General features: G+C 48.0%; 1 protein-coding gene across 3 annotated transcripts; it reads right to left on the bottom strand.

Annotated features, from left to right (window-relative positions):
• Positions 1 to 2,892: 2,892 nt before the first annotated feature.
• Positions 2,893 to 11,200, bottom strand: Aqp6 (aquaporin 6). 3 transcript variants are annotated; one of them, XM_046436352.2, is made up of 5 exons: positions 10,640 to 11,200; positions 9,682 to 9,840; positions 9,339 to 9,419; positions 8,508 to 8,690; positions 2,893 to 3,533 (listed from the first exon to the last, which is right to left on the bottom strand). In XM_046436352.2, exons 1-5 carry the CDS (start codon positions 11,030 to 11,032, stop codon positions 3,468 to 3,470), a joined length of 882 nt encoding a protein of 293 aa, XP_046292308.1. In that variant the 5' UTR covers positions 11,033 to 11,200; the 3' UTR covers positions 2,893 to 3,467. The 3 variants fall into 3 exon arrangements, with proteins under 3 accessions (XP_046292308.1, XP_046292307.1, XP_046292309.1); XM_046436351.2 differs by lacking the exon at positions 2,893 to 3,533 and adding an exon at positions 7,239 to 8,289; XM_046436353.2 differs by lacking the exons at positions 2,893 to 3,533; positions 9,339 to 9,419 and adding an exon at positions 7,239 to 8,289.
• Between the last annotated feature and the right edge of the window lie 1,584 nt (positions 11,201 to 12,784).

The following is a 12,784-nucleotide window of genomic DNA, read 5'->3' as shown; positions in this document are numbered from 1 at the left end:
TTTATCATGTTTACTCAGAATGGTTCACAATTTAAAATTTAGGAATTGTTTATTTCTAGAATTTTCACTTGATATTTTGGACAGCATTTGATTTCAGAAAACTGAAAAATTTGTGAAACGCAGATGGGGTGGGGAAATACCATATCTATACATATATACATATCCACACACATTATTATATATGTGTATATATACATATGTATACACACACACATACACACACACACACAGTGTATGACTTCCTATTGGAAAAACATTTGGGAGCCACATTACTATACCTGGTATGGAGGACCTGGACTTGGTTTTCCTAATTATGCATTACTTTTAACTAAGTCTTGGAACATGAGCAGGGAAAGCTATTGTGGAAGTCCAGGTTTGAGGAGTGAGGGTAGCATAGTGTTCATTGTTCAAGTTGGCACAGGTCACCATAGGTTTTAGATCAATATGTTTTAATACGGTCTTGGTGACGACTCAAATTTCAGGCAGTGCTACAAAAACTTTTAAGCCTGCAGAGTTTGGGCATGTTAGCATTGTGCTTTTAGGGTAAACAGGGCTTGGAGAATGGCCACTTAAGAAATTAGTAATTTTTTAAAACTATGCTTCCTTTAACTGGTATATTTTGTAAATAAGTGAAGGCACTAGGCCAGGAGGTTCCTAACTTGTGTAATTTATTAGACATTCGTTCTCACAACTGTATTTGTTGATGGTTTCTATTCATGAAGTCAGGTGGAAGACAGCTTGACGTCACCAGGAATAACCTTGTAGTGTGAGAGCTTTGTCCTCTAACAAGTCATGTGGGATGGTGAAGGAGGCCACTTTTCAGGGACTCAGTTGGAGGCAGGAATTTTTCTTTTTATCTGCCTCTCCCTCTGTAACTCTTGCCAGGCTTCATTTAGCTTCATTGTTTTTTATACAGCAGTATCCTCATATCTCACACAGTTGGGTACCATCTGTGTGCTAGGCTCAGACACATATAAATGGATATTTAGACTTCTAATAAAGCACTTGCCAGTTACGATCTCTGGTCATCACTGAAGATGGAATTAAGAACTGATTTCTCCATAAAATCTCTAGGAAATTTAATATGGTGATTTATCATATTCAGAGGCTATCATCTATCACCTACTTGATGTCACCACACCTATGTGAGGAAGGCAGGACAGGTAGTATTTTCCCAATTGGGAAATTCAGAGGTGATTTGGCCCAGATTCCCACAAACTAATGTATAATTTACCTGGGGTTAGAACCTCGGTGTTCCAGCTCTTATTCTAGAGGTCAGCACTGGTGTGGAGCCTGTTAATATGATATTGGGTATTAAATGCTATTAATGACCTTTGCTTAGGCCCAGTGTTATCTGTATCCCATTCAAGGAAGGGTGTGTGTTTGCAAAGTGATCAAATATAAAATGAGCAAAACTAGCAGATGATCATTTAGGGAGTTCTCCCCATTATTATAAGAACTTTTGTATGTCACACACAAACTAGGGCTAAGATTCCACTGAGAGGGCTATATGTAGATATGGTTATGTACTCTCAACAGATGGCCCAGGAAGAGCAGGGAGGCCCAGGCTGCTGGGGAGAGAATTTGGGACGGAATTTTCAAGTGGGGTTACTGCTTGGCAGAATGGAGGACCTGGACTTGGTGTTCTGCACTATTTGCTGTGTGAAAGATATGAGTACTTGAGGTTGTTCCTAGTGGCTGTCTATTCTCAGGCCACCCATGAGTGGCCTGTGGGCTCTGAAGCTCAAAGCCAGGGACAGACAAGTCTCTGAGCCAAGTCATCAGCTTGCTTCAAGGAACATGTCAGCAGATTAGCTTATTGGCTTCCCCCTGAGTGGCATTAGCTCTCACCCTGTCTCATGTTCACCATCTGGCTTTGAGTAAGAAGTCTTCTAGTGATCTCTCTTCAGCAACCTACTCTGTGCCAGGTCTTTCTGAGGGCTGTTTAGCTTTCTCCCTCATCAACCCTAGGGCCCAGTGCTCTCCAAGAAGAGGTATCAGTCTGTTTTGTCCACACATGTGCATACCTGGGATCAGAAGAATACGTCAGATCTCAGAGGGGGGGAAATCAGCTTAAAAAAGAGAATGAGTCTGTGTGGTTAATGGCCTAAAGTCTTTTTGTTGTCAAAACTAACAAGTGACTTCTGTCCTGAGGTGAGCTTTTAAAATGGGGTTGCTCCTACCACAGAGAAAGCTCTGCCTATGAGATGATACAGTCTTTCCAGATTTTAGTAGCAAGAGAGACAACAACAGGGCTAGGATTTTTCTTCCTTATTGGAAAGCAAAGCTTAGGGGCCGAGGTGCCCCTCCTCCCAGGGAGCTAGCTGGCTGCTCTCTCCTCCTGGGTTAATGTACATTGACTGGGGCTAAACGCCTGATGCTTCTGGACAGCGTCCAGCCCCTGGGCAGAGCAGTCACACTGTGGAAATACAGCTGCTGGCATTAAAGGGCTAAGCCCTTTCCAGCTGCTTTGCTTTAACGGGAACCGCCTGCAGTCGGCAGCTTAACGGAGCTGTCTTAGCCCGACTAATCTCTGCATCTTCTCATGACATAGCTCTGAGGAAGATAACCTAGTGAGGTGGGAAGTGGTTGGATAATGGTGTTAGAGTGCTAGGTTATTATCTCTCAAATTGTGGTCCCAGATTAGTGTGGTTTGTGTTTTGTGTTGCCTCTGTGAAAAAAGTGGAGTTCCCTTCAGTAGACTCCCTGGCACTGAGGGATAGGAGTTATTTACTCTGAGGCATAGTCTGGGTACCTAAAAGCTGGTATAGCAACAGATGTGCAGAGTAAGAGGCCCTCCAATATAGTCTCCACTTTGGTCTTCCATTCCTCTTTTTACTAAATCCAAGAGCCAAGATTTGAAGGAGAAATGATCACTCATTGATTACAAGATGTGCTTTAAAAATGTATTGATAATATCTCGGAGACTTGGGATATCTTAAAATCCGTGGTTTCTTATAAACATAGTACAGTGTTCTTTCTTAGTCATTCAAAAGATAGTGGTATGTCCTCTTATAATCATTGTTATTTGGGTTGAAAGTGTTAGCTGTTCATGTGAGATTGGCTGTTGGTTGGACCAAATGTGCACGACAGGTAACCTGCTAATTTGCTGTGCTCAAAGAGACATTAAAACAGGGAGTTCTAGTGGTAGAGCTCATGCTTAGCATGGTGCAAGGCCCTGGATTCAGTCCCCAGTAACACAAAACAAATAAAAAAACAAGGTGTTTCCTTAGGCCCGAGGGAAGCTGTTATAGGAAAAGCAGAGAAACTAAGGCTCAGTTCAAAGATAAGTAATGTGTAGAAAAGGATCAATCTGTACCAGTCATGACTCTCATAGCCATTACAGGGGAGGGAAAATGCCATTGTGGGTCACTGTTGGAGTACATCCTGGTGGAGGTCAGAGTACTTTAGCAGAAGAGGCTAGAATTGTTAAGTATTATGTTTGGCAGGGGGCAGGTGTTCATTGTTTACCAAATCCAGAATATCAGGAAGGCCTTTCCTCCCTTGAACATGTAAGGCCACCATTTGGAGACCTACAAAAAAAGGAAGCCTATTTTACAAGATAGATATTAAATTGAGGAAACCTGTTGTCTTAAAATTGGAATTAGATTAAAAATATGTTTAAGAAGGTCTTCCTGTTCAGGTAATGGAAGGTCTTCAAATAATTATGAAGAAAGGTGTTCAGTGCCAGGGTAGATGTTGGCAGGAAGTGTATCGGAGCTCAGAGGAAGGAGGGAGCTGCAGGACGAGAGCCTCAAAGGTCGTGACATAAAGCTGGAATTCAGTATGAAATCCCCAGCCAGAGGGTGCACATCCCTCCTGTTGCTCCATAATCAGACACTGCTGACTGCTATCCTGGCCTTTTTTCTCACTGAAGACTGGGCCCTGGCTGGTTGGGCCTTGTTTCATCTGTCCATGGGGGTAGGTGTGAGTTTACTGGTCCCTGCCCCCTGCCTCTGGCCTCCTTCCCCTCCAGCTTTGGCAATCACTGCCCCTTTGTCCACCTAAATCGGAGCTCTAAAACATTGTTTTTAATTTTCCCTTGTTCTACCCATTAACTGTATCCTATTAATTAGTGCCACAGGACTCCTGTAAACCCCCTTCACTATCCATGCCTTGCCTCCCCAGTTTTTGCTAAATATGTGACTGTGCCTTAGTGTCTCTCTCCCTGAGAAATGATTACATGTCTTGGCTGTGCTGACCCCCTGCCACAGCTGCCCAGAGTGGCCACAGCTTGGCCAGATGCTTCATCTTGATTAGCTCTTAACCTCTTCCTCTCTATCTTCCTCTGACATTGCCGGGGGCTGACAATAAGCTGCAGGTTAGAAATCTCTGTTAATATTAAGCTCTTTTCTCTTTGGGCCTGTTGCCTGTACTTCCTAGTGCTGCTCCAGGTCACAGGGAACAGTATTGTGGGATCAGAGAGACTGGGGAGATCCCCCTCTCCTGACCCAGTGGAGCCTCCCATCAAAATCCCAATCAACTTGTTCCACATCACTTGACCTCATTATAGATCATGATGATTTTGGTCTGTGCTACACCTCAAGCCTCAGCTATGATGTGGCTGGCTTCCTTTTTGTTTACTTAGCTTTTCAAATGAAATTCCAAATCTTCAAAGCCTTGCTTTTTTTCATCTATTTACTACCCTACCTAGCTTCCCTCACCCTCATTTCTTGAAACCACTCCAAACCAACTTTCACAGTATGATCACTCCAGTGCTCCACTTCTCTGTTCTGAGAAGACCTTTATTGTGTTTGACTCTTGACTCCTCTTTCCCCTGGGATTCCACCTCACCTGAGCCTCATGAGAGAAACAGCCTTACTCATGGTAACTGAAATGGAATCTACTATGAGGATGATGGTAAAATTAGCTAGCCCTGACTGAGATCTGCCTATGTTAGACATGGTGCTAAACATCTCATATAGCTCTTCCAACAGGCTCTTTTTTTTTTTTTTTTTTTTGGTACCTGGGATTGAACTCAGGGGTGCTTAACCACTGAGCTACATCCCCAGCCCTATTTTGTATTTTATTTAGAGACAGGGTCTCACTGAGTTGCTAAGCATATCACTGTTGCTGAGGCCGTCTTTGAACTCTCTATCCTCCTGCCTCAGCCTCCAAAGCCACTGGGATTACAGACATGCATCTATCACTGCACCTGGCCCAACAGCCTTTTAAGTACACCCATTTTCCAGATGAGGAAAGTGAGGCTCAGAATTCTTATGTAAATTACTCAAGTCACAGCTAGCAAGTGCCTGAGCCTGCATTAAAACTCCTCCAGCCTCCTCTCTACACTATGATGCCTTTTCTTTTAACCTTGGTAAACAGAATCCTTTAGGTCAAAGTGATTTTATTTGGAAACTGAAAATCTGTGGATCATTGTGTTGATCCTTCTTTTTCCTCAGGCCTAGGGGACTAAATGGATCTCAGATCCTGGCCCTTTCCTGGGCTTTTCCCCCTTGCAGTTTGGTCCCACATTAGGCCTGTCACCTTTATACCTGGAGGTAGCAGGTTAAAGACCAACAGTGGGGGCTGCAGCAGCCAGGGGCTTCCTGCCAGCCAACGGAAGCGACCACCTAAGCTGTGAGTTAACATCATCTGCTCCTGCTAAGGCAATCATCAACATAAAAGGCTAATTGTATTAATCACCAAGGCACCCATCCCGAGTCCCCCTCCCTTTCGGGAGAATTATGAATTGCAATTGCAGATGGCTCCACTGATTGAAGGCAGCGCTCAGCAGGGAGAAGGGCCAGATCAGATTACACACCATTAATTAAAAGCTTCCCCCACAAGCAGAAGGAAGGCAAAGCACACCAAGGGCCTCCAGGTTGGGTCTCAGTTCTCCCCAGGACCCCACCTCCGACCCAGGCCTGCGGCTGTGGTGGTGAAGCCTGCTTCCCCAGCTGGAATCTTAGAGGCCAGCCCTTCCCTCATCCAAACAGATGGCCTGCTGCCCTATTAAAGAACTCCTGAGAAGGAGAAGCTAACCTTTGGTTACTTCTGCATCTAACCTTCAATGCTCTTCAGTTTCTAACCTAATTCCTCACTTCTCAGGAAGCTTACTTATCTTCTGCTCTAGACTATCCTGACAGAAAACAGTGCTCAGGAACTATCAGTGAAAGCAGCCCCCAATTTTCCCTTCAGGCAACCATTCTTACCTTTTGGGCCTGTAAGTTCTGGGACAGGGAGGGAAGACTGGAATGGTGGGTCTCCACCATTGAGACCATGGTGGGTCTCAAACCCTTGGCTATGTGCCTTTTCCCAACTCCTGCCTAGAAGTAGAGGCTTCTCTGATGCTGTCATTTTGGCTCATTTGGAGCTGTAACTCCTCTGAATTTTCCTCCTCTTGATCAATTACTGCCTCCTCTCCTTCCCCAGCTGCCCAGCCTCAGTCATTCATTCATCAAACTTTTATTGAGCACCCAGTGTGTTCTTGGCTCTCAGGACACAGAAGTAATTTGTCAAGGAGCTTAAGAGCCTACTGCAAGAACACCCTCCCTGTCTCCCTTCAACCCTCTTGTTCCCCTCCTTCTTTCCTGTGCTGCAGTTTGTATAAGCCCCCCAGAGCTCTATTTTGGAAAATTCTAAGCTGGGAGCTAGGGAGACCTTAGGGGTCTATGCAACTGAGCCAGGTGACCTTTAGCAGGTCAATAACATCCTCTGTACACACACACACACACACACACACATATGCATACACACATAGATACACGGCTGTCCCTGCTCATAAAAGGGCACAGGAAGCCCTGGGCTGTGAGAGACCATGAGGATAGATGAGTGGAACCAGCTGGGAGTGATGAAAACAGTACTGTGCACTGAAAATCGTACAGAACACTGAGCAAGGCTTCTGGGGCTACAGGCCTCAGGGACTCTGTTATTGCACAGGTCATAGACAGGTTCAGAAGAATTTAGCCCATCCCCAGCCCCTCGAGAAACATCATGGAAAAAGACATTTTTTATGGATTTGGTTGCTACATCTCGGGGTACCATGGTGATGGGCGCCATAGAGATGAGAAGAACTGACATTTATTGGCTTGTGTCTTCATTCAGAGTTCCTCCCCTAGTCCCCTACACCCACAAAGTTTCCAGGTCAGCAGGCCCAAGAGAGGAGGCAGGGCCCTGATAAGTAGAGCCAATGAAAGAGAAGCAAAATCTGCTCTTTCCTCCCTCTTAATCATCTCCCTCTCCCTTCTTCCCTCCTCCCTCTGATTACCAACAGCAATTGTGTTCAAACCCAGTAATTACAGTAAAGCAATAATAATCATCATTTATTGGGATTGTTTTTCTAGCATTTTAACTTCCAAAAGCATTTTCTAACCTCTTATTTTCATAGCAGACCATGGGGAGGACTTGTGCCCATTTTATAGCTGGAGAATCTGAAAGCCAGATTGTACCCCAAGTTATGGGCTTAGTAAATTTTTAACAACCTTTAAACTTTGGCAAACCAGTTCAGCCTCCAATAGTCTTTCAGAGGTACTGAACCTTGAGTTTTTGGTTCTGAGTGATTCCTGTTTCCACAGTCCCTAGGACTTATTCAACAGCTTTTTTAGGGATCCTGGATACTGAGAATGAGGCTTCTTTTGGCCCAGGTCATGAACTGAGGGCAGGAATGAGGGCTTCTCCTGTCAGGATGGGTCCTGTGATGGGCTGAGGAGTGGAAGGTTAGGCAAACTCCTAGGGAGATCATGGTCTGAGTCAGGTTGGTCTGGCCTAGAGCTCCCTTCTTATATCCTGTCCCTTTGCCAGCCAGAGGAAAGATTCCTCAATATGACAACTCTTCCCAAGGCTGGGGACCTTCCAGGGTAATCTCTGTCTTCAGCAAGCCCCCAGTCAGACATAGGGGAATCATAGCCTCCAAACCACACATAGTGACAGAGAAATTCCTTTGAGGAGCTCAGAGGCTTTCTCAAGGGCCCAGTTCTTCCTAGAAGCCTATCCCCTCCTCCCCAAAGGCTCCCTGAGGTCCCCTGGTGAGAGTCTGGACAGAAGGGCTGTCTGATCTCCAGTTCTTCTTCCTTAAGATAGGAATATGGAGACTCAGGAGTGCCACTGAGGTCCAGCTGGGTAAGAGAAGGGGAGGCTTTCATAAAGTCCTCTCCCTCCCACTGCTCTGTCCCATTAAGAGATGGAGAAGGCCTAGGGGAGGGAATTGGAAAGATCTGCTCCCAGATTCTGTCTATAAATGTGGTGGCCAGGCATGGTGATGCACACCAGTAATCCCAGCTACTCGGGAGGCTGAGATGGGAGGATTGCGAGTTCAAGGCCAGCCTGGGCAGCATAGTTAGATCCCATCTTGAAAAGAAAGAAAGAAAGAAATGTAATGCCAGAGGTAGTGATTGGCACCCCCCCCCCCATCCCTGGTTTACCCTGTTAGGAAGAGACCAAACCTCCTGACCCCCCCTTACAATCTACCCACCAGGAAAGCCTCATGTCAAGGTATAGGAGACAAGCTGCCCTACTGCAGGGCTCCTTTCTGAAGCCTGAGGGGCCAAGGCCTGTCTCATACTCACTTCAGCATCTCCTGAACTGGCCCGGGATTCTTTCTTCTGGGGTTCCACCCCTACTTTCTCCACTTCTGTGGTGCCCATGAGGATGGCCAGTCGCTCAGCCAGGGTCTTGGTGTCAGGGAACAGGATAAAGTTGTAGATCAGTGAAGCCAGAACAGCCCCTGTCAGGGGTCCCACCCAGAAGATCTGAGGAGACAAAAGTGCGTACCCATCTGTGAGCTATCAGGATCATAGGGTAGCTTTCAGACCTCGCCTACTTTTCTAGTGCTGATTTGGCCTACCAGAACTCTGCCTACGAGAGTAAATTGAGAACCACAAATCCTGCCTCCTGAGCCCATGAGTTGAAGGAATCTTGCTTTCAAGGAGACAGGCCCAGGCTATGCAGCCATGGTTAGGGGTGGTGACCAATCTCCTCATCCACTCCTGCCTCTTTCCTCTCACTCCCCCGTTTTAGCCAAGTTCTGGCTATTGCTGTTTCTGTCTCTGCTGGTGTGTCTATTTCTGTTTGTCTTTTTCTTTATTCAAGTTTGAAAATTGGTCCAGCTGGAGAAAGTAAAGAAGGAAACAGTCAGAACATAAAGCATGGGCCAAGACTGCAGCTCCTGCTCTGGTCCATTTCTCGCTAGTTCACTAGGTGCTTCAGGCTGTTGGATCTGGAAAGAGACGAAGTACAAACCAAATACTCACCCTGGCCTTCCAAGTTTAGGGAAACCTTCACACCTACTCTAAATGACCTGATGGGGGGCCCTTATCTCACTCTGGGGTCCTATCATCTCTATGGCCTCTGCTCAGGCCTTCTCTCCCTTCCCCATGGGTCCCAGCAGAAGGTCTCACCCAGTGGACTGTGAACTTCCCAATGATGACAGCAGGACCAAATGAACGGGCTGGGTTCATGGAGCAGCCAGTGAAGTAGACCTGGGGAGCAGCAAGTGCTCAGTCAGGGTGTGAGGGGGCTTGAGGCAGCTTGGGAAAGGACAGTTCCCTCTGCCCTGGCTCAGAGACCCCACCCCCAGCCTAATTTTTCTGGGCTATATCATCAACTTGTAATACCAGACATTGCCTTGGTTCCAAGACATGAAGGCTCCAGGGGAGAGACTTCCTGGCCTTCAGGGCCCTGTAACTTCCCCAAAGAAGGACTCAATGTGTGCATGCATATGATATCCTCTTTGTCCCTTACCCCAATGAGGTGGCCCAATGCCACAGAGGTCCCAATCATGGCAGCCGGGGAGCCCAACGCCTGACGGTTGTCCATGGAAGCAAAGATACAGAGCACCAGCTGCAGGGTCAGAATCACCTCCACTGTCACCGCTTGGCCAGTTGAGGAGCTGTTATGGACCTTGGCAGAGGGGATTACACTGAGTGCACCTGGGCTCTGCCCACAGGACAGTGAACCCCTCTGGGCTTGTCTCCTCCTCAGTTGTAGGGGGTGACACCTCACGCACCCAGCTCTAGGAGCTAAGGAGATCTGTGCAGTGGGATCATAGAATCCCTGGATACTTGCTTCATGCAGAGGTGAGTGGCATCTCTCGCACCCCACCAGTTGGTTGGGGCCAATGGTTTAGGAGGGAGCACAGGCATTCAGGACTGGGAGGAAAGGGAAGGCTTGAGATGCTGGGGATGCATGTTGTAGAGCAGAATGGGAGTAGACCAGTGGGTAGGAGTAGAAGGAGAATTTGAGGAAGCAGGTGGAACAAAAGTGATTGGGAGAATGGGGTGTGGGAAGTGAGGCAGGCTTCAGGGTGTTGGACAGGGAGGAACTTGGGGAAAATGGAAGAGCAAAAGACACAGGGTGGAGCTTAAGGAGGAAAAAGAACGTGTACAGGGGCTGCTTGTTCTACCCACAGCCTCAGTTCTCCCTTGGCTACATCTACCCTTAGACGTCTGGTCCCCCTTTGTGTGGCTTCTCCCTTCTCCTTCTGTTCCTCATACCACAATCCCATTTTGCCTAGATGAAGACCAAAGTCTGATTTCTCTGGGTCCCAGGGCCCAGCTCAGAGCAGGTGTGAGCACATGGCCTAATTGTTTCCTTCTCCCTTCCTTCTGTTTGGGTCTAGCCCTTCACTTTTACCAACTGTTTCAACTCTCTCCTTCTGGCTCTGTGGGTACCCTCTGCCCAAGCCCCTCCTTGCACCTACCATGTTGATTCCAAGGGTCCCTCGGATGTCCCCTGGAGTGACCCCATACAGCAGAGCAGCCCCCACAGTAGCCCCTGCCAGCTGGGCAGCTACATAGGCCACAGCCCGGGGCAGAGAAATGTGGGAGCCCACAAGGAAGGCCAGTGTCACAGCAGGGTTAGCATGGGCTCCACTGGCCTTCCAGGTGACCTGCACAGCTGTGGCTGTGGCCAGGTTGAAGGTGATGGCAATTTGCAGCACCGAGGGAAGTGCAGAGGGCCATTGCAGGACCGAGCCCACGCCAAAGAATACATACAGCCCGGTGGCCAGGAACTCAGCAAACAGTGCTCGACTAACAGCCTTCCAAAGCCTACACACCAGCATGTTAGCCCTGTTGCACACCCCTGGTTCCATGCTCTGATGTCTTGTGCCTTGGTGTCACCTCTTTTTCTCGAGGGGCTTCTCTTCTATTCCTCTTGTCTCTGTTCTCTTCTGTCTCCCCTGGTCTCTTGTCTCTGTGTGACTCTAGCTGTCTCACTCTCTGAGACTTCAGCACCCCACTGCACTCCTCCACCACGCTGCTGTCCCAAGGACTGAGCTGGTCAGACTGGCAGGGAGCCTGCAGGTGGAGGTGCAGGCTGGGTGTGTGGAAAGTGCCAGGGTGGAATGAGGGGTGGTGCTCACGTGCCTGCTCCACTCTGAGCTCACCTGAGAGGAGGGGGCAGGCAGATAAGGAGGAGTCCCAGGGTGCTGAGCTGGAACTTCCTAGGAGGTTTTTCACCCCAGGACCCACCTGACTTGTGCTGCCACAGAGGTCTCGCCTAAGGGCTATGGGCACAGGGGCAACTGTGGTTAGGTTCCCAGTGCCCGTTTAGACAGAGCAAGATCACTCAGATCCCAAGTCCAAGGCCTGCTTCAGAGATTCTTATACATTTATAGTAGCTTTTGCTCTCCTGTCCTCTCTGCCTCCAAATGGGTTGAGCCTGTTCTGCACCCCACCACAAACCCAGTTGTGAAATTGAGCTCTTTCCTCCATTCCCACTTAAAACTTCATTCACAGAATGCAGATGTCAGTAGAGTCAACTTTCCTAAGGGTGTGGGCCAGGAGGCACAGAAGGGGATGATGAAGGAGGGGTTTATCCATAGCTACTCAAGCTGCACCAATCACCACATGCAGCAGTGGGCACCTCTGCTGTCCACCAGTGGGAATTTCCACTGGCCCTTCACACACTTCTGCTGCTCTCTGCCTTCCCCCTGCTTGCCTCCCTCTCAAGACTCAAAACATTCCTCTCTTCTCTCATACGGAGCAGGATAACCTTTTGTGGCTATAGTGGCCCTAAGGTCACACATACCTAGCCTCTCCCCTTTCACCCACAGCAGCATATCAAAATAAACAAAGGTATTCCGCTCTAAGAAGAATCTGAAGAACTGTTGAAAGAATACCCATACCTGCTTTGACCTTGACCCTGACCATATCCACCTGCCCACAGAGGTCACCTGGTTGTCCTCTGATTTTTGTCTCAAAATCAGTTCCTCACCATCCCCCCTCCATGCACTCCCCTTTTTCTCCAGCTCAGTTGGTGACAACTGGGAAGCATCCTTGGCCCTCCCTCCTTTCCCTGTCCACTGAAAGAATAAAGTCCTGATTTTGAATCCTACAATGGCTGTGCCCTCTTCTTGCCTTGCTTCAGCCTTTAGTCAGTCTTCTGCTCCTTTGCTCTGCTCCAATCAATTATCCACACTGCAGCCCTAGTGATCTTTCCAAAATGCAAATTTGATCCTGCTGCTCCCCTGCTGAAATCCCTGCAAAGCCTCCCATCCCTCTAGAAGCTCTGTGCCTAGCTGACGAGGTCCTCTGGGATCCTGCTCCTCCTGCCTCCCCTTGACCCTCTCCTCTGGTCCCACCAGAAGAACACCTGCTGTCGCTGCTGGCAAGATGCTCTTGCTTCATCTTAGCTCTTGCCACTCTCTTTGCTTGGGTGACTCCTAACTATCCCTAAGGCTCAGCTTCCATGTCACTTGCTCCTCTTCTGGGTGAGGACCCTCTGTGTGTTCCCACCATGCCTAGACATTTTCATATACACAGGGTGTTGTGGTGTTAACATTGTCCCCCCCACCACACACACACACTTCCAACCATGTGGTGAGATTTAGGGGGCAGGAGCC

This window comes from Marmota monax, unplaced genomic scaffold (assembly GCF_021218885.2).
Source record: "Marmota monax isolate L192 unplaced genomic scaffold, Marmota_monax_Labrador192_F-V1.1 WCK01_AAM20220418_F8-fsc00012, whole genome shotgun sequence".
NCBI classification, from domain to species: domain Eukaryota; kingdom Metazoa; phylum Chordata; class Mammalia; order Rodentia; family Sciuridae; genus Marmota; species Marmota monax.
This window is presented reverse-complemented; position numbering and strand designations above follow the sequence as displayed.

What these genes read in the sequence shown, in the direction of transcription:
- Aqp6 (XM_046436351.2), bottom strand. Translation starts at nt 11,032, where the DNA reads ATGGAACCAGGGGTGTGCAACAGGGCTAACATGCTGGTGTGTAGGCTT. An exon ending in GGACCCTTGGAATCAACATG is followed by an intron (nt 9,841 to 10,639) that starts GTAGGTGCAAGG and finishes CCCTCTGCCAAG; the next exon opens with GTCCATAACAGCTCCTCAAC. An exon ending in GGAAGTTCACAGTCCACTGG is followed by an intron (nt 8,691 to 9,338) that starts GTGAGACCTTCT and finishes TTGTCTCCTCAG; the next exon opens with ATCTTCTGGGTGGGACCCCT.